At 36.6% G+C, this 19,028-nt stretch overlaps 1 protein-coding gene across 3 annotated transcripts in view; it reads left to right on the top strand.

Annotated features, from left to right (window-relative positions):
* KCNAB1 (potassium voltage-gated channel subfamily A regulatory beta subunit 1) overlaps window positions 1–19,028 on the top strand; it is a 487,064-nt gene that overhangs the window by 409,119 nt on the left and 58,917 nt on the right. For all 3 annotated transcript variants that reach the window (XM_054480674.2, XM_054480675.2, XM_054480676.2), the window contains 3 exons: window positions 337–381; window positions 2,262–2,305; window positions 11,357–11,443. In XM_054480674.2, the coding sequence (XP_054336649.1) occupies window positions 337–381; window positions 2,262–2,305; window positions 11,357–11,443 (176 nt within the window). The remainder of the gene's footprint in view (window positions 1–336; window positions 382–2,261; window positions 2,306–11,356; window positions 11,444–19,028) is intronic.

Genomic DNA, 19,028 nt, shown 5'->3' on the forward strand with positions numbered 1-19,028 from the left:
CCTCCATGCTGGCCCACCACTCACCTTTACTTTGCTATGTCGACATGGGCTTGCTGTCAGTTCCCAATCTGACTTGTTATCACTGCCCTCCACCTCCTCCAGGCAAAGATCTTTTCCATTCAGCCTGTTCCTCTAGGATCCGACTTCGAGTCCCCCCTCACTAGCTTCCCTTTGTCTTTATTTCAGTGAGATGGATTAACAAATTTACCTCTTTACCAATTTTTAAAATGTGAGGTATAATAACAAATTCTTTCTGGTGCTATTATAATAATATGACTCGGTACAACAACCTGCATTTATTTACTACTTCTCTGTGTTTGTCTTTTTGATATACAGGAGGTCCAGTCTGGTCATAACAACCAAACTCTACTGGGGTGGAAAGTAAGTTATTTTTCCTACTAAACAGACAACAACTAGTAGTTCATGCTTTTTTGCTATTAGGCAGTTATTTTACATATAACATACCGAGATTAACTGGCTTAGAGAGAGGGTTTTTTGTTTTTTTATTTTTTTTCTCACACTAAGGAAATAGCAATTAGCCCAAGATTTCATTTTAGCAAGGTACTCCCAAAGAAATTTAGTGCAAAGCATGTGGTCACTTGTTACTAAGTGATTAATGTAGATTTTTCAAATACCAATCTCATACTTAGAATCATTTCCAAAATAGAGTTCAAATTTGAGGAAAGAAAAATAGGCACAAAGCATCACAGAATAAAAGTCACTCAAATCTGCCAAAACTCAGAGACTTATACAGAATGCAAAGATAAAAATATCTTGTCTGGCTCCATGTCTAAGTCTCTGATCATTTCTGCAGAGGGCTCTGAAAGTGCTGATCAAAAGGACCATCTCATTGGAGAATAAGGACCAGCTCATTGGAGCTACCTGTATCACTCGCTGTCAGGCCAAATGAAAGAGAAATGCTCTCTGTTGTGGGATGATTTCACAGGATGAATTGGCTTCTTATGGGCCTGCTGGCATTTGAACTGGTACTTACATTATTCAGCAGGACTTAGGCTGGCCTTTTTGACAAACATGTAAGAAAACAGCAAGCTATTCCATATACCAGAGCAATCATTGGTACTGTGCTTTTCCATCTTTGAGACAGAAATTGCAAAAAAAAAAATAATAATAATGCTGGAGTTTTAACAAAAAGCAAAAACAAACAAAACCTTATTTACCTTCCTATAATTGATAGGGAATTTTTTTTAGTTGGAGGCAGAGGCCAATTCTTCTTTAGGAACCTTCTAATCAAAATGTCTATGTGTATATACACACTTGCAAACATATACTCTATTTTGTTGTTGGTTTTGAGCCTATTTATAATGATATAAAGACAGAAATATGGAATTTAAATTTTCATTCCTGTAGTAATCTGTACAAAAATAAAGCAACATCATGCCTATGAGAAATGTGGATTTTCATTGCCTGTGCTTTGATTCACAGTGCCATTGCTCAGTGCTTTCAAAATGCTACAAAACCTTTCAGGAAATGAGACAGTCTGCAAGAACCGTTATATAGTAGAATATGTAGTAGAATACTACCTACGGTATTACTAATGTACTTATTAAAAATACCAAATAAGAATACATTCACAAAAGTGAATGGTAAACATTATATTTAAAAAGAAGCTGCCAAAGGTATTGATGTTGAGGAAACATGTTATGGATGCTTTAAAATTCAAGTACCATATTTCATTCTAATTGGCCAGAGCTTGAGAATTGGGAAGGCAAAAGTCCTTATGATTAAGGGTCTGTCTTCTGGGGTTACTAATTTAAGGAACATTTGCTTTATCACATTTTAATTTAGTTTTAAAATTTATTTTGGAAGTCAAAAGGCACTTCCAAATTTGCTTCCTTTATCAGAAAAGCTAACAAAAAAGTTCAGCAGCTTGGCAATCTTACAATAAACTCACAAACCTATGTCAAGCCTTTTTATTTTCTCTAGATTGGTGAAGAACAAGGTGAAAAGGTTGTACAGTGTCTTGAATTAAATATGGACAGAGTGTACGTGGCTGAGTTGCTGTTAACTGGAGCCTGGTGTTGAGCATGTTAGTGGCATGGTGACAGTCGTGGATAATTTATCTACTGAGATCTCCAAAGAAAAGGGGTTCAGTGTGTTGCCCACCAGACTTCTCTCCTTAGCCTCCAGTGGTGTAGCATTTGATAAGAACAGGGTACAAAATTAGCAATTCAGGCCAGAGATTTAGAGAAGAAAAGAAAGCACACTCTCATTCAAAGTTATTTGCTTCTTTTTCTTGGCAGAGCTGAAACAGAAAGAGGGCTGTCAAGAAAGCATATTATTGAAGGTGGGTGCTTCTGCTTCAATTTTATTTTTGGTTGTGGGCCCTTCATTTAAGAAAGGTATCAACCAAACAAATTCAGAACACACTGGAAGAAGAAAAAGTTCTATATGAAAAGTGCCACAATCAACCAAGTTTCTTCTTGGGGTTAAATATAGGGAATGCAGAGATGTAGAGGAGAGAATGGGAACTCAAAAGGAAAAGGCAAAATTGTATAGAACTCTTCTCATTTTCAGCTATTACTAATATTAATAAAACATTCTCATAAGACTTTTTAAAAGAGCTTTATTGAGATATAATGTACGTACATTGAAAGTTTACCCGTTTAAAGTGTACATTTCATTTGTTCTGAGTATAATTACAGAGTTGTACACCAAATACCCTAATCTAATGTGAAAACATATTTATCCCCCCTAAAATAAACTTTATACCCACTAGAAGACACTCCCTATCACCTCCTCACCCCCTCCCACAGTCCCAAGCAACCATAAATCTACTTTTTATCTCTATAGATTTGACAATTCTGGACATTTCATGTAAATGAGATCTCATGATATATGATATTTTGTAACTGATTTCTTTCACTTAGCATAATGTTCATTCATGTTGTAGCACATGTCAGTATTTTATCCCTTTCTTTGCCAAGTAATAGTCCACTATATGGATAGCCACATTTTGTTTATCCATTTATCAGTTAAAGTGCGTTGGGCTTATTTTCACTTTTTGGCTACTCTGAGTAATGCTGCTATGAACATTTGTGTGCAAATTTTTGTGTAGACATATGTTAAGACTACTATACTTTTTGGTTTTTATTTTATTATTGTTTAGATTTTTTCACGTATATATATTTTTTATTTCAATAGCTTTTGGGGTACGAGTAGTTTTTGGTTACATGATGAATTGTATAGTAGTGATCTCTAAGGTTTTAGTGCACTCATCACTGAGTAGTGTACTATACTTTTTTAGAAGGGTATATACATATGCATAGAAAAATGTGTAGAAAATTACCGCTAGGTAATTGATTCCTGGTGCATTACTTTTGCAAGGCACTCAAAATTTTGTATAATTTAGAAATAAACAGGAAATAAAACAGTCAACAAGAATCATTATGTAATAAAGTACTACTACTCTACTTAATCGTGAAGATTGTGAGAATTGTGAGTAATTTTTGTTTATTTCCTGCTTGGCTATATAAAATTTTACACTTATACTTTTTGCAGTAAAGAAAAATGTTAAGAGTTTATACTAGTTTGTGAAGTACAGATGCTCCCCAATTTATGATGGGATTACATCTCAATAAACCCATCTTAAATTGAGAATATCTTAAGCTGAAAATACATTTACTACACCAAACCTACTAAACATCATAGCTTGGCCTAGCCTACCTTAAATATGCTTAAAACACTTACATTGCCCTACAATTGGATAAAACCATCTAACACAAAGCCTATTTTATAATAAAGCCTATTTTATAATAAATTAAATGTCACATGTATTAATAATTTATTGAATACTGTTCTGAAAGTGAAAAACAGAATGTTGTATGGAAACTTGATGTACAGTTTCTACTAAATGCTTATCACTTTCACAACATCATAAAGTTGAAAAACCATAAGTCAAACCATTTTAAGTTGTGAACTATCTGTATTTCAAAAAAAATCTAAGAATTTTGTAACTTTAGATTCATGATTGATCATTGAAACAATGATTTTCTCCTTTTTAAAACATAATTTCATTTAGGAAATACTAACATCACCAAAAATGTAAAATGTGCTCTAATCTCACCACTTCAAAAGTAAAAATAGATAAGGAAGCCAGGTTCTCCATTTGCTCATCCAATCTCATCCCATCCTAGAGTTTGACAATCTGGTACACATCTTCTTCACCTTTTCTCTATGGTTGTACTGACTTATCTGTCTATCCATCCATCCAAACAGTGGCTTATATTTTAAATATATATATAAACAGTAGAACCAGGCTACAAATATTAACCTAAGCCTTGATTTTTTTCTTAATTAAAATACACAACTTACAGATTATTTTCAGTTTTTAGCATTATAAAGAATTATACAAGTGACCATCCTTAGGTAAACGGGGCAGATTCCAGAGTGGCATTGCTAAGTCAAAGAATTATACAAATTTTAACACGAAATTACTTTCTAAAAGGAATATGCCATCCTGTTAGATGAGCTGGTCTTATTTATCTCCTTATTTATATATTTATTTATTAGTGAGTTTGAGAATTCTTTTAATAATTTTGTTCTTTTTCTGGAAATTCACTCTTCATGTTGTCAGGCTATTTTTCTTTTGGTCTGTTCATCTTGGTCATAATAATTTGCAGGAGCTCTTTGATACTAGTGATGTTCACTTTTTACTTGGTTATATGTATTGCAAATATTTTCTCCCAGGCTGTCATTTCATTGTGAACTTTTTTCTCTCCTTGAACCTAAGAGATAATGTTTCATTTGAGTATTTTTATTCCAACTTGGAAGCTGAAGATCTTTATTGACCTATAAACAACATTACATTGAAATATCTTAGACTTGCAATAGAAAAAAAATGGTTTCAGTATTCAATCACTGAATTTAAAATGAAGACTTTTGAAGCCAGATCTCAGAATGTATATATGTATTCTTTCTTGATTGCCAGTGTGAACCATATGTGTGTGCATGCATGTGTGTGTGTGTGTGTGTGTGTGTACATAGATATATACCATAATAATTTTATCACCCCATTGTTTCCAAAGTCTTTGTATAGGTTTGGTATCTCTCACTGACTGTTTTTTAATATAATTTTAAGCATATGGGCTTTCAAATCAGACAGACCTTTGTTCAAGTTCTAACTCTGTCATTTATGAGCTGGTGACTTTGTGCAAGTTACTTAACCTACCTAGCCTCTGTCTCCTTAACTATAGACTATAAATATAAGGGTTACTATATGGGGATAAAAATTATGTAATTCACATTGAGCACAGTGTCTGTCACATAATAAGCACTTAACACATGTTATTTTTGTCATCATCATTGTCCTTATAAGTAAAACTGCTAGTCTTCATTCCATGGATACGGATACTCTTTACTAAGTAGTGACATTCTGAAACAGCTACAATAAATGACAACCTTCTAGCCCTAAGAAAAGCATCCAAATTCCTCACCCAAACAGTATCCCTTCTCAGGCCTTAGTGTCCCATTTGACATTGAGAAGTCAAAGCTAACCTGCCTCTCAAAGCTGTTACTGCCCTAGCATTCCTGCAGCATTTGCCCTCATGACTTGTGTTATCTTCCATGGAGTTTGCCAGTGACAAATAACTCACGTCAGCTTACAGAACCACGCTGAATGAACAGGGCAGCAGTATGTTTCCTGAAAAGTTCTTGTTTTTTGTTCTTTTCTTTTTAATCTAATTAATTAGAAAAGAGAGATTCAGAAAATGGTTCACACTGGCAATTAACAAAGAAATATAAAATCGAAGAGAAAAAGAATGGAGAAGGTCTGCTACTATGCTCCTCACTGAATCTCCATTGCTTTAATATTTACCAGAGTGTGTACATAATTTCAGGGTTCTCTCTTTCTTTCTTTCTTTTTTTTTTTTTTTTTTTTTTGAGACGGAGTCTTACTCTGCCGCCCAGGCTGGAGTGCAGTGGCACCATCTTGGCTCACTGCAACCTCCACCTCCAGGGTTCGAGTGATTCTCCTGCCTCAGCCTCCCAGGTAGCTGGGACTACAGGCATGTGCCACCGTGCCCAGCTGATTTTTCTGTATTTTTAGTAGAGATGGGGTTTCACCATGTTGGCCAGACTGGTCTCAAATTCCTGACCTCAGGTGATCTGCCCGCAAATAAGCATTTTTTCAAGCCTCATATGACATAGTAGAAATACCTTAAATTCCTCCACCTTTAAATAAGTCAGGAATTCTCTTGGGAACTAATCACTAAGGCTGGATAAACCAGTTCAGCCCAGTTCAGCTGGAATTCAAGCTGACCCAGATTCAAACTTTAACACAAAATTTCAAACTTTTGAGATGGAAGAAGAATTGAGATCATTTGTTATTATGTTGGTGGTGGTGGTGTTATTTTATAGTCCATAGCTTCTGCCAAAGATAAAGCCTTGTGATTACAAGAGAATTAGCTCAAAGTATTTTCTAGGCAGGCTGAAATTAGGGAATTGAGTGAGTTTTGCAGAAAAGCAAGGACATGAGATGAGACCCAAAATAAAGTTTAAAAAAGTTTACAAGTCATTATCCTTGGGTTTCATTGGTACTTGGTTCTGTGATGAAGGTGACCTCATTCGACATTGGAGATTTGTATACAAATTAAATTAGAGAAGTACCATTAGAGGATAAGACAGAAAGTTCAAATTGATACAGAGTTCAGGCCACTTCTGTGCTGGGTGACCTTAGCCACCTGAGTTAGTTTACAGAGTATACAATGAGTTTGATTTGTGCATAATGTAGGTTTGAAAGAATTCATATTGAAAGGCCTTTTTAATGAGCCCAAAGTTCTTGACTTAGATCTGCTTAGGTGTAATGCTCTCCTTAGATTCACAAGAAGGAGGAAGAAATTTCACTAGTAGATTGATTACACTCATTTAGAATCCCAAAGTCCCCTCAGGCTCTAAAATCCAATTTACTCGTTCAGCCATTCCACAAACATTTTTTAAACCCCAATTTGAGCCAATCTTAGAAGTTAGCAGAACAGATTCCTTTGGTGCTGGCTGGGCATGGTGGCTTATGCCTGTAATCCCAATGATTTAGGAGGCTGAGGTGGGAGGATGGCTTGAGGCCAGGAGCTTGAGACCAGCCTGGTCATCATAGTGAGACCCTTGTCTCTACAGAAAAAATTAATTAATTAAATTAAAATAAAACACATTCCTTTAGTGCCTAATGTAAAGGAAAAGAAATAGTTTGGTAGGTCACCAAGTAAGAATAAGTAAATCGCTTGTGTATTCCAACAGCCAAAAGCTGTGTCTGACTCTACATTTGCCTTTCAGGTAAACAGTTTTGTTATGCAATTCAAAACACAAACCCACTGCCATTGTTTTTGGAGTAGGAGAGGAAAATAATCTGAGAAAGCTCTGCTTGAAACTTTTTAATTAATAACAAATGTTAAACTCTATGAACTTTAAAAGAAAAAGACAATCTATGATTTTTCAATTAAAGAATACATTTCTGAACAAATGGATTTGCCACAGGATTTTTTTCAGTGTACTACGTTCACGTAAACTTACATCAGCCATCAAGGATAACCACGTTTTGTAACAGGAGGCACAGCCACATGCTGAATATGATTCCAATACAACCCAGCCTTTAAAAAAGAAGCAGATGTCTCAAATTATGATGATAGGTCTGCTGAGAAAAAACTAGAAATTATATAAACAATGTATATTATTTAAGGCAACTTTTTTTGCAAGCTAGATAGAAAAGCAAGTGCGTGGTAGGTGTAAAAGGTGACGACACAGCATGCTTAAATAGAACCCTTGCAGAATCTCCAAACTACTGATTTCCTTGCTTCCACACAGTCAAACCTGCAACAGTGAACACCCCATCCACCTCTAACTGTGCCAGTCTGCTGACTGTCTGGAATAAACATATTTCTTTAGAAACCTGTGAAATACACTTAAATTGAATTAAGATTGCCTTCTAAACAGTATGGTTCTTGTTAAACTTTGGAACCTAAAAGAAAAATGGACTTAGATTTTTTTGACTGTAGTCACTTGACAACTATTTTCTTTGAGTAATTTATTTTCCTGTGGACTTTTGAGAAATTGCTGGTTTACTTCTAATTATCTCCTCAAGGTCAGGGAGCATTTCTCCTGCTTCTCCTGTTTTCCTCTTTCCACAGACACTGGGTTAGTGCGGAGGCACAGGCTAAGGTCAAATTGCCTTCAGCAAGTGCATTTACTGCACTGGAGCACTTAACTCCTTAGGTTAAGATTGGCTGCCCAGCTGCCCTTCTGGAGCCAAGGTTAATGCATTTTTGCGTGTCTACTTAAACTTAAAACAATACCTGGCCCTAAGCCAGTGCTCAACAAACATTTGCTAAATGGAGATAGAACATGATGACTTGTTTTTTGAAACTAAACGTAAATGGCTCTTAAGGAGATACTCATGAAACATATCTTAATATTGATTTAATTTATGTATTTCTACAAAATTAAAGCATCCAGATAGGAAAAACAGGAATATCTGATTTGGTTTGCAGTCACATGAAAGACCAAAGCAGGAAGATCACCAAGCACCATTTTGTCCTTTGACAGATGAGGAAACTGAGGCTCAGAGAGGCTAAGGGATATCACAGGGTCATTCGGGACAGCCCAAATCAGCACCCTGAATCCCAAACCCTGTGCCTCACCTGCTCTGAATGCCAGACTGGTCCATCCAGCTGCCAAGAGCTCCATGTAGTGACTGAGGTGCTGCTTAGACTCAGCTTGGCTCCCCAACCACCTCTGGTTGGCTCTCCCCCTGACTGCCCCATTTAGTTAGAGTCACTTCACTTCTCAGGCCAAAAATCTAGGAGTCATTCTTGTTTAATCTCCACACCCTATAGCCAGCATACCAGCAAGTCCATGTATTACTATTTACACAACTTGTCCCAAATGTGTACACCTCTCACTAACTTTGAGCTGGATGGGCTGTGGTGGCTGTGCCTGCCTTCACTCTTGTGCCTTCAGGTCCCTCTCAGCAGGTGGAGCCATCGGTTCAAAATGGAAATCTGATCATATTATTTCCTCTGCTTAATCTCCTCCTCACTCGACCCTCCCCCACCAACGTCTTTAAATCTCACACAGAATCCAAAGTTCATACCATGGATTACAAGACTTTATGTGATTGAGATTTTTAAAGTGAGTGGATACTGTCCTTTAGGGGGACAGTTTCCTTTCACTCCACTTCAAAGTCAGAGGAGGGATCACTGGCCTCAGATACTTGAATTTCTTGCCAAATATCAAGAAAGAGTGCTTTTCAGAGAAAGAATTAAAGAGGTGGGAATGACCAAATACCATGAGGCTGACCTTAGTATCAAGTCCATATCATTAGTTCCAGGTACACATTACGACCTTGAACAAGGAACCTGTGCCAATAGACGCTCTCAATATGCACTGTTAGTGCTCCTTGGGATGAAGACTGTGTCTGTGCATCTTTAAACCCCGAGAGCCTGGCACAGTCTCAGGATGAAATTGGAACTCAATACATGCTCATGGGATGGAATAATAAATGACAAAAGTCACACCTGTCTGTGACATGCCTGATCACACAGTGCTGTAACAGTGCCAAGTTATTTGTAGCCTCTTCTGCTAGTTACTCTCAGCCCACACTGAGCTGTTTAGAAGAGAACGGAGAGAGAGGGCCATTGTCAGAAAACAAGATACTTATTTCCTCTGCCAGGCATAGGCCAGAACTGTCATTAAATGCCCCTTTCCAAAACAGGGGGTCTAGTGAAAATTTTTGACATTTGGTCTTTTGCTGTCTTCCCCCTGAAACTTTCCAGATGTGAACACCATGGTATAATTTCACATTCTGGTTCTGTAGACTATGTTACACAGCTCTCCCAGGAGCAGCAATTCTGAAGGTGTCAGTATTGTTAGGCCCACTGCAGACTAGAGAACTGAGTCTCAAAAAAAGGTCAAAGAACCCAAGTGGGGTCCCTAGCATGCTAGGGTGCAGATTTCTGACCTTTCAAACCTTATGATACCCTGTTATTTGTTTTCTTAGCATTCTTGTCCTTTCCTTACCTCCTCCCTGCATACAACTGTCCCCAAAAGTGGCTCGTATCATGATACTTTTTCATGTTAATTTAATTTCACACTGTTTCTTGAGATAGCTGGTGATACCCTGTGCCTGAGCATCAAGGAAGGTTTATAAGAGCAGGCATTAGACCTCATAACATCTGTCTGCCCTAATCTCTTCATCAAAGCTTTTAACAAGCTACCATCACAGACAATCCTTTCTCAATGGATGGAAAACATTTCCGGAACAATATTCAAGCACTCCATTTTCCTGTCAGAAAAGTAATTGTGGCTGTCTGATAAACCAGTATGAAAAATCAAATTTAAATGAACCAAATTTAAATTTATAAGAGCCTCATTTAACATGCAATTAACTTTATGCCTATAATAAAGAGAGTAAAGCCTCTGGTCTCCCTGAGGAATTAAAGAGGCTGATAAGAGAATGCTCAATGCTGTGTGCCCCATGGAAATGGGGTAACATGATTCTCGAACACTGTCATCCTTTTGGTTGCATAATATTATATACAATACATTCTATTTCAGGGAAGTATTAATTTTACTAAAATTAATATTTTTCTGAGTATTCATAGAAATGTGACCAAATGGTTAGGGCTGAAACATAGGCGGTTGGTTCCTGACTGCCTTTTTAAGTTCTTATTCTCTCCTTCATATTACGTCTTCAGTCTTTATAGCGTTAGCGTCTAGTGTTTTTGTTTCTTCCCCCAAAATAGAGAATAATAGAAATGGTAGAGCTCAGCTATATTTTATGTTCCTTAAACTTTGTTCCAATTAGTAAAATGTTGAGCAAAGGCTTCATTTGCTAACCTCTTTATATTACTATTAAAACCAACATTTACATTAAAATGGGGTTGGGGCAGTCATTTATTTCTGATTTAAACCATTTTAATGAGTTTTATGTGTAATAAATGTACCTCTAGCTCACTATAAGCCTATCAAGTGATCCAAAACATAAACATTAATTTGCATTGTTCAAGAAGAAAAACACTAACTGTTGGAAAGAAGCTGCTTTTTATTCTAAATTTTGCTTCTGGATATTGCCACATACGGGTCACTGTGAAGGTCGTTCCTAAATGTATATTTTCCTGTGAGAGTGACAATATTCCTGAAAAAGCTCTAAGACTTTTTTTACTGGGGGAAGTCCGCCTTTGATATATTTTTAAAACATTCTAGAGTCAATTAACAATCATTGTATTCAACGCATTTTTGAAACTGTTCCAATTCTATTTTTTTAAAGTAAATTCTTGAAAGAAACCAAACTTCAACTCTGAATAGTGCTCATATTTCGATTTTGGGGTTTGTTTCCTGCTTCTGCTCCCAGGATTGAAGGGTTCCCTCCAGAGGCTGCAGCTCGAGTATGTGGATGTGGTCTTTGCAAATCGACCAGACAGTAACACTCCCATGGAAGGTAAGTTAAGAAAGTTAATAAAATACTCTAGAATTCTTGATTCAGTTTGAGGGCTTATTCTGCTCACAGTAGGAAATGAATTGTATTCAGACTGATCGAAATGAATGTGAAAAATAAAAATGTTTCCGACCGATGCCTTTTGGCCTCAGCGTTTACCCCCAAAACCAATGCTCTGCGTGCTGCATCTTCTTTTTTTAAAGCAGTTGAAGGCACTGGGCTCGTGGCTCCCGCTCGTTACAGTGCTCACCCTTTCCAGGTTCATTTCACTTTTGTGATTTCATCAACTAAAACAATAAAGTTAATTGGAAAGGGGCTTTATAACTCAGCCGTCATCGCTTCACAGTAAATCCTTTGAGGGTCTTCCTATTTTATAATGGCTCTAAGTCTGATTAGTTTCCAGTCTGTGGTAGCAATGCTCAGTGGTGCCACCAGCAGGGATTCCACAGGAGCGACTGCTTCAAAATAAGATTTCATTGACGTTTTATTGTTGATTCTCAAAGAGCTGCAACATTTTATCCCCTTTCTGTTATAACTGTTTGAGGACCACAGTTTAAGCTTCTCCCTGTGGAAGCTTTCAGAATGTTTCTAAAACCAGATTTTCTTCAGTTTACATTTATTTACGGAACGTGCTAGGATGTTTGAGACAGAAGATAGTTTGGGAGGCTGAGGATGAATCAAAAAGAATATTCCAGTTAACTGAAGTTCAAAATCATATGGATTATCACTTACCTGAGGTGACTGAGTATGAAGATATTTGAGAAAAAGAGCAAAAATGAATATTCTGGTTATTTGAACAATATGATATGGATTACCACTTTTAAAATAATTAGAATAGTTTGATTCACATGATATTACACTGAAGGTAACTTTGTCCTTGATGATTCAAAAGGCAGGATCTTGTAATAAATCAGGTTCTGTAAAGAGTGATTCTTGTTATAGGGTTATAGAAGGGTTATAGTAATGGAAAAGTATAAATGATTGACATATTGTGAATTTTTCTAGGTTGTATTTCTGACCATAAAAAAGTTATGGAAATTATTTTCCTTGCCATTTATCTCATTCTCAACTACAGAGAAATGTAAAATATATATAGTCATATCTAACTTTCTCCTACAGTTTTCTTCTTTCTCGAATCTGGGTAAAATTAGGAGTTCATTATAAAACAGTATCAGTGTTGGAAATTTTCCACGGAAATGACAGAAAACTGCATATTTTTTGTCAAAGCAAAGATTAGGTGTTTGATAAAGCAAATCATAAGCATTTTATTAGTATAAGAAGTGTTTATTGCAAGGATAATATGATGTCATACAACTCTTTTTTATTATTTATTTTTTATCTTATTTTTCCATAAGTTATTGGGGTACAGGTGGTAGTTGGTTACACGAGTAAGAGCTTTAGTGGTGATTTGTAAGATTTTGGTGCACTTATGACTCGAGCAGAATACACTGCACTGTATTTGTAGTCTTATCCCTCACCCCTCTCCCACTCTTCCCCCTAAGTCCCCAAAGTCCACTGTAGCATGCTTATGCCTTTGCATCCTCATAGCTTAGTTCTCACATATCAGTGAGAACATACAACGTTTGGTTTTCCATTCCTGGGTTACTTCACTTAGAGTAATAGTCTCCAGTCTCATCCAGGTCACTGCAAATGCTGTTAATTTGTAACTTTTTATGTCTGAGTAGTATTCCATCATATATATATATGTATATATGTGTGTGTGTGTATATTTTCTGGTAGTGGCAAAAATATATATATATACACACATATATATATCTCACAGTTTCTTTATCCACCCGTTGATTGATGGGCATTTGGTTTGGTTCCACGATTTTGCAATTGCGAATTGTGCTGCTGTAAACGCACATGTTCTTTAAGGAATATTCACACTGTTTTCCACAGTGGCTGTACTAGTTTACATTCCCACCAGCAGTGTAGAAATGTTCCAGTCAATTCTTAATGACACATTAAAACAGAGCACTAATGTTATTTAGTCTGCAAAAGCGTCAAGTAAAATGCCATTTAGTGGGGTCTACGAAAGACTGGAATTGCTTCACATTTTAAGTGCCTAGTGACTATTTTCCTCTTTTAGACAATGTTCTTTGCAATTATACCATGTACAGGATAGCAGAACATCTGAGATTTTTAAGGATTTTTTTCCCATCATACCCCTACCTTTAATTTTAGGAATATATTTTAGGAGTCTCTCAAACTCCTACATAATGCAAAACATAATTTGCATTATATTTATAGAAGGAGGAAATCCTCAATTAGGAGCCAAACTATGTGATACCAACAAGATAATGATGTCTCTTGTATCAATATTTATTACATGTTGAAATTTATTAAAAGAAATCTTCAAAGTGTTTTAAAAAATAATTGCTGCTGCCTGGTGGAGTTCGTAACTGCAGCATTGTTTAGCCTTTGTGGGAATCAGAGAAAATTTACATTTTCCCTGAGTAGTTTCTTATATACAATTCCACAAAGCGGAATGGGAAGCTATTTTATCCTGAGTCATTTTCCAAGTTCAGAAGCATAATGAATGGTGTCAAACAATGGAGATTTGCCACTTGTTGATAAGGTCAAGGCATGTGGCATTTTGTAACACAGCAGCAATCGACCACCTCATGCTGGAATGTAGCCTGCTCCCCCTCACCAGGAAGGGGAGACTCACCCCAGCAGGCCAATCAAGCTCTGAGGCTTATTCTTCTGGGAGGACCTAGCAGGGACATTCCACAGGCAGCTCCTCATGAAGGACTTGTTCCAGATTGAAATCGCTTCCACCTGAGTTTTTCCTAGCTTTCAGAAAATGTTTATCCTCAAACTTAGTACACTCATTTGTTCCGAGGTGGCCCACTGGAACAGCCAGAGTTTGATATAAGTCTCTGGAAACACATCTATACAGATGGTCTTTTCTACTTTACTGTACCAGGGGAAGGTACTGATCTGGGAAATAAAGAAGAAATAGGAAATAAAGAGACAGGACTGTCAGGTGAACTTGGGTACATTTGGCACCCTAAAAATGGGGGAAAAACAAGGTGCCTGTGTTAGTTCTGGATTCCATGTTGTTGAGAGTCACCTGTGCAACAATTTTGTAAATCATACAGTGTGTGTATGGGAATAAAGTTGTCCATGTACAATGGGGGTATACCTTAGGAAGACTATCAATGTTTCTAAAAACATTACGGAAGGCAAATGTTATTTATAATCAAATTACCCTTGAAAACACTACAGTAACTCTGTTAAAGATATTCTATTGGCTTTAATTAATTATTCAATTTATTTTTCAAATGTGGTGAAAAAATCATCACAACAGATAGTTGTCCAACCTTTTTTTTTTTTGGTAGTAGCAGAAAAATCCTTAATATCAAATGATATTATTTTTTTTCTTGTTTCAGCAACTTACGTTGGCTATTTTAGGTTCACTTGCATCTATTTCTGTTTAAGTGACACAACAGTGGTTGCCAAGTATATATTGTTGAGTATATATTAAATCTACATTCATTAATACTATAGACCTTTAGCATTTGTAAATCATTTTTCTTGATTTCAACTATTATTTGCCAACCCCATGGAGTCACAACACATGCTGACATAATTCTGCTGAGGCACCTCTTTTAAACACAGGGGACATAGCACTTTCAAATGAGTTCAGCCCAACTCAGTGCTTGCTCTTATTTGTCACTGATTACCAGGTAGAGTGGAGTTCAAGAACTTGGGGACACTGAGAGTCTACAGTCATAAACTATGCAAATGTCAAGGGTCATGTGTGTGCCCACAATGAGCATCGCTAAGATACATTTTAAACAACTTCCATTTAAATATTATTAAAATGCCAATTGCATTCATGTGGTTTCTACCATGAAATGATATTAATTGGGAACATTTTAAAAATAAACCAAGATGAGCTTCATCCAGTTTCTACATATCGTATAGCAACCATTTGAGCCAGAAAAAGATTAACTGCAGCATCTTTGTAATATATTGGCATCATATATCTAATTAGTTTTTTCCTTCCCTTATTTCTTAGAAAATCAATAGACAAAAAGCGAGTCCTCTCAAAAGAATGGCTGTAAATTCCAAAGGTGCAATCAGTGGAGAAAGGGGTGAGATGCTTCATTCGCAATCTGCAGCCCCATGGAATACAGTTAGACATTTTCAGGCTATGGGAAGATGTTCCTGACAACAGAGGGGAGCTTGTGTACTTTTTCCTCTGTCCCTCTTGTTTATTTTTTCTGGTTCACCTAGTAGTAAGTCATTTTTCTTTCACAGCATCTGCCATGCCATCTGTCTCTGCTACAATATCTGGCAACGATGGCATGTTTTCCAGTCCTAGAAAAAAATCAGCCCCACATCCCATTTCTTCCTTCTTATGGGTCTATGTTCCTCCCAGTAGAGTCACTGACAGTTCTTTATGCTCTATGAAGCTCATATCCCTAATTCTCTCACTTCCACAAATCCCTAACGTGTATTTCAAAATCTTCTCTTGAGCTCATTAGACAAGAAAAAGTTCAGGCGATAGAGTCAGTCTGGACATGGATGGACACAGAGCATTTGTGTGTCCAAGGAGCTGTATGAGGAGTTTTTTGTTTTTTGTTGTTGTTGTTGTTGTTTTTATTTTCTGTCATTCCCAAACACCAGGCTAATGTCTCTACCTATACTCTTCTCACTGCTTCAGGAAGAAGAGATTGAGCCTAACTGTGGTCATGAAAGGAGGGTATAAGCCTGTACCACTTGTAGCCAACAGCAAAAAGAGGGGACACACTAACTTTTTGATCTGAGAATGTGATTTTTAAATTAAATTAAATTTTAGTTTTTTTATTTTAAAAACACTTGGATTTGAGTCCTTACTTTTCATATAGAGCTTGTTGCTAAAACTGATTATTCTTACAGAATTCCTGAGTCATTAAATATTATTTCCATGCTGATTACAGTTCCAGTTATTTATTTTTTCCTGCCAGCAGATCAGCACAGACATAAAGCAGCCCAGATGTCTTAATTTCAAATAAGAGAAGCAAGACCAAAGTTAGCTTCACTTATTCCCATAGTATCATCTTGTCAAATAACCCATTCCATAAGTATTTACTTCTTTCTAAGCCATCTTTTTTAGTGTTGTCATGTGAAAGCAGGCATCTATGGATATTCAGGGATTCAGGATATCCAGTGACAACTCAGAAAATGCCAGAAAGCAAAAAACATTGCAGTATCCCAAATTTTCTACATTTTGAAAGTTCCAAAATGCTGGACCTAGATATTTAACTTCCAAAGTAAAAAGTTTTCAAAACCAAAATTAACCACCTAAAACCTAGAAACATCATTTAACCACAGTAGATCAGCCCTTCCACCTCTATCTTTTATTATCTTCCCTGAAAGTTACCTTCAAGCCATCCGAAAAAACATGATATAGAAGGAAGAAATCTTCTGCAAATATTGTCACAGAGCTGTCCAATAGAAATATAATGCAAGCCACATATATATAATTTAAATTTTCTATTAGCTATATTAAAAAAGTAAAAAGAGAGAGGAACATCACATATCGGGGCCCGTTGGGGGGTGGGGGGCAAAGGGAGAGAGAGCATTAGGATAAATACCTAATGCATGCAGGGCATAAAGCCTAGATGGCGGGTTGATGGGTGCAGCCAAGCACCATGGCACATGTATACCTATGTAACAAACCTGCACATCCTGCACATGTATTTCTGAACTTAAAGTAAAAAAAAAAAAAAAGTGAAAAGAAACAGGTGAGGTTATTTATTATATTTTATTTAATGTGATATATCAAAACTTATCACTTCAACATGATCCATTGGTATCCAGAAGTTACTAATGGCATATATTACATTCTTTTTTTTCCCTACTAAGTCTTTGAAATCAGTTGTATACACCCTAATTTGGAGCAAAACATTTCAACTGCTCAGTAGACAATTTTAATTAGGATCAGCCACATTTCAAGTGCTCAATAGCCACATGTGGCTAGTAGCTACTGTACTTGACCACACAGGCTTATAAACTATATTCCCAGTCTAACAGAGCCGCAGGCACATAGTAGGTGCTCAATAAATATTTATTGAATAGCTGGATGAATAACTGAGCAAGTGTTTGAGTGATTGAATGAATAAAGCTCCAAAGTTAAATAGCTCTAACTTCATTTTCCTCTACTTGAAAACCTATCTTGGTTTCCTAACCTCTATAAACATTCTAGTACCTGGTTCAACATATTTCAAGGAGATGTTGACAGGTTGCTGCCAAACAGCCCCAGGACACTTACATGCTGTTTCTCATCTGCAGTCACAGTAGCATCCAGATGCACTGCATCTCTCTTTAGAAATCTGATTGATATCTAAATGAGCAGAAATGCATAAAAGGACAATTCTTTGGCAATACAGTTGCCCCCTGAGTATTACTATATCAATTAAGGTTATTTAATGCATTTCATTTATTACCCTGGCCAGGACGTTCCCAAGGCCTCTGGGGTACATCAGATCAATTTAACCCCCTGGCTTGAAGGCCTGGGACAGTTGAGTTTTCGAGAAATTAATTTGGAGAAAATGATTTTCATATCCAAGAAGATGAGCCAAACCCAGCCAAGCTTGTGGCAAAAAAAAAAAAAAAAAGTGTTTCAATTTTAAAAAACAGTTTTGTTTCCATTTTAACTGCAAATTCACCAAAAATTTTCCTGATACTTTAGGCCTATTTAGCTGATGTTTTATCCTGTACAGACCAAAAAAATTGTGTCATAAAAAGACAAATTTATTTCATCCATCCTAAGAAATGACAATGGGGGACAGTTGGGTTCACTTCAGGTTCTTTCCATCTCAATTTCATCTGTTTAGAAAATCTCATGTTTCTGTTCATGGTGGACCTCCTCATTGGAACAATATTTCTGCAGAGTAGACTAGGGCATTAGACAGACACAACTTCAAATTCTGGCTTTGCTACCTATCAGACTGTACACTTGGGGCAAGCTACTATCCTCACAGAGGCTCACTTTCCTCACCTGAAAACAGAGGAAACATAAAGCACCATCTGAATGAGTTAACAATGTGGTTGCAGCACCTCACTCACAGCTGGGGCAAACAAACGTAAGCTCCATTTCTAGAATGCCCTAGGTAAGGCATGTAAAACTCTCCTTTCTCTGGATCTCTCCTCAGAGGTAATCATGGGAGAAGTCCAAGGCCCTGAAATTACAATATGATGAAAATCTAATGGAGATAGCCAAGCTGCAGGGCTGCACAGGATCTGTGGTGAAGTCATGTAAGATTCAAGCCATGGAGTTGGCAGTGTTATTTTCTTATAGCCCTTTTTTTCCTCCTAAAATTTTGCTCTGAAACTCTTTATGCCCTTTAAGCTGATTTAATCATAAATTTTCCAGGGTTAATCTATTCAGCCTGAAAGGTGATCTGGTGCCTGTGACTTTATTTTCAAAGATGTCTCTAGAAAAAAAAACAACTCAATAATAGGATTAACTCATTCATTCAGTTGATATTCACTGAATACTTACCATTTAAGCACTGTTTTGGGCACTTGGAGAAGCAGAAGTTAATAATCAAACAAAAATCCTATCCTTAGAAAAATCACATTCTTGTTG

Source organism: Pongo pygmaeus, chromosome 2 (assembly GCF_028885625.2).
Source record: "Pongo pygmaeus isolate AG05252 chromosome 2, NHGRI_mPonPyg2-v2.0_pri, whole genome shotgun sequence".
NCBI classification, from domain to species: domain Eukaryota; kingdom Metazoa; phylum Chordata; class Mammalia; order Primates; family Hominidae; genus Pongo; species Pongo pygmaeus.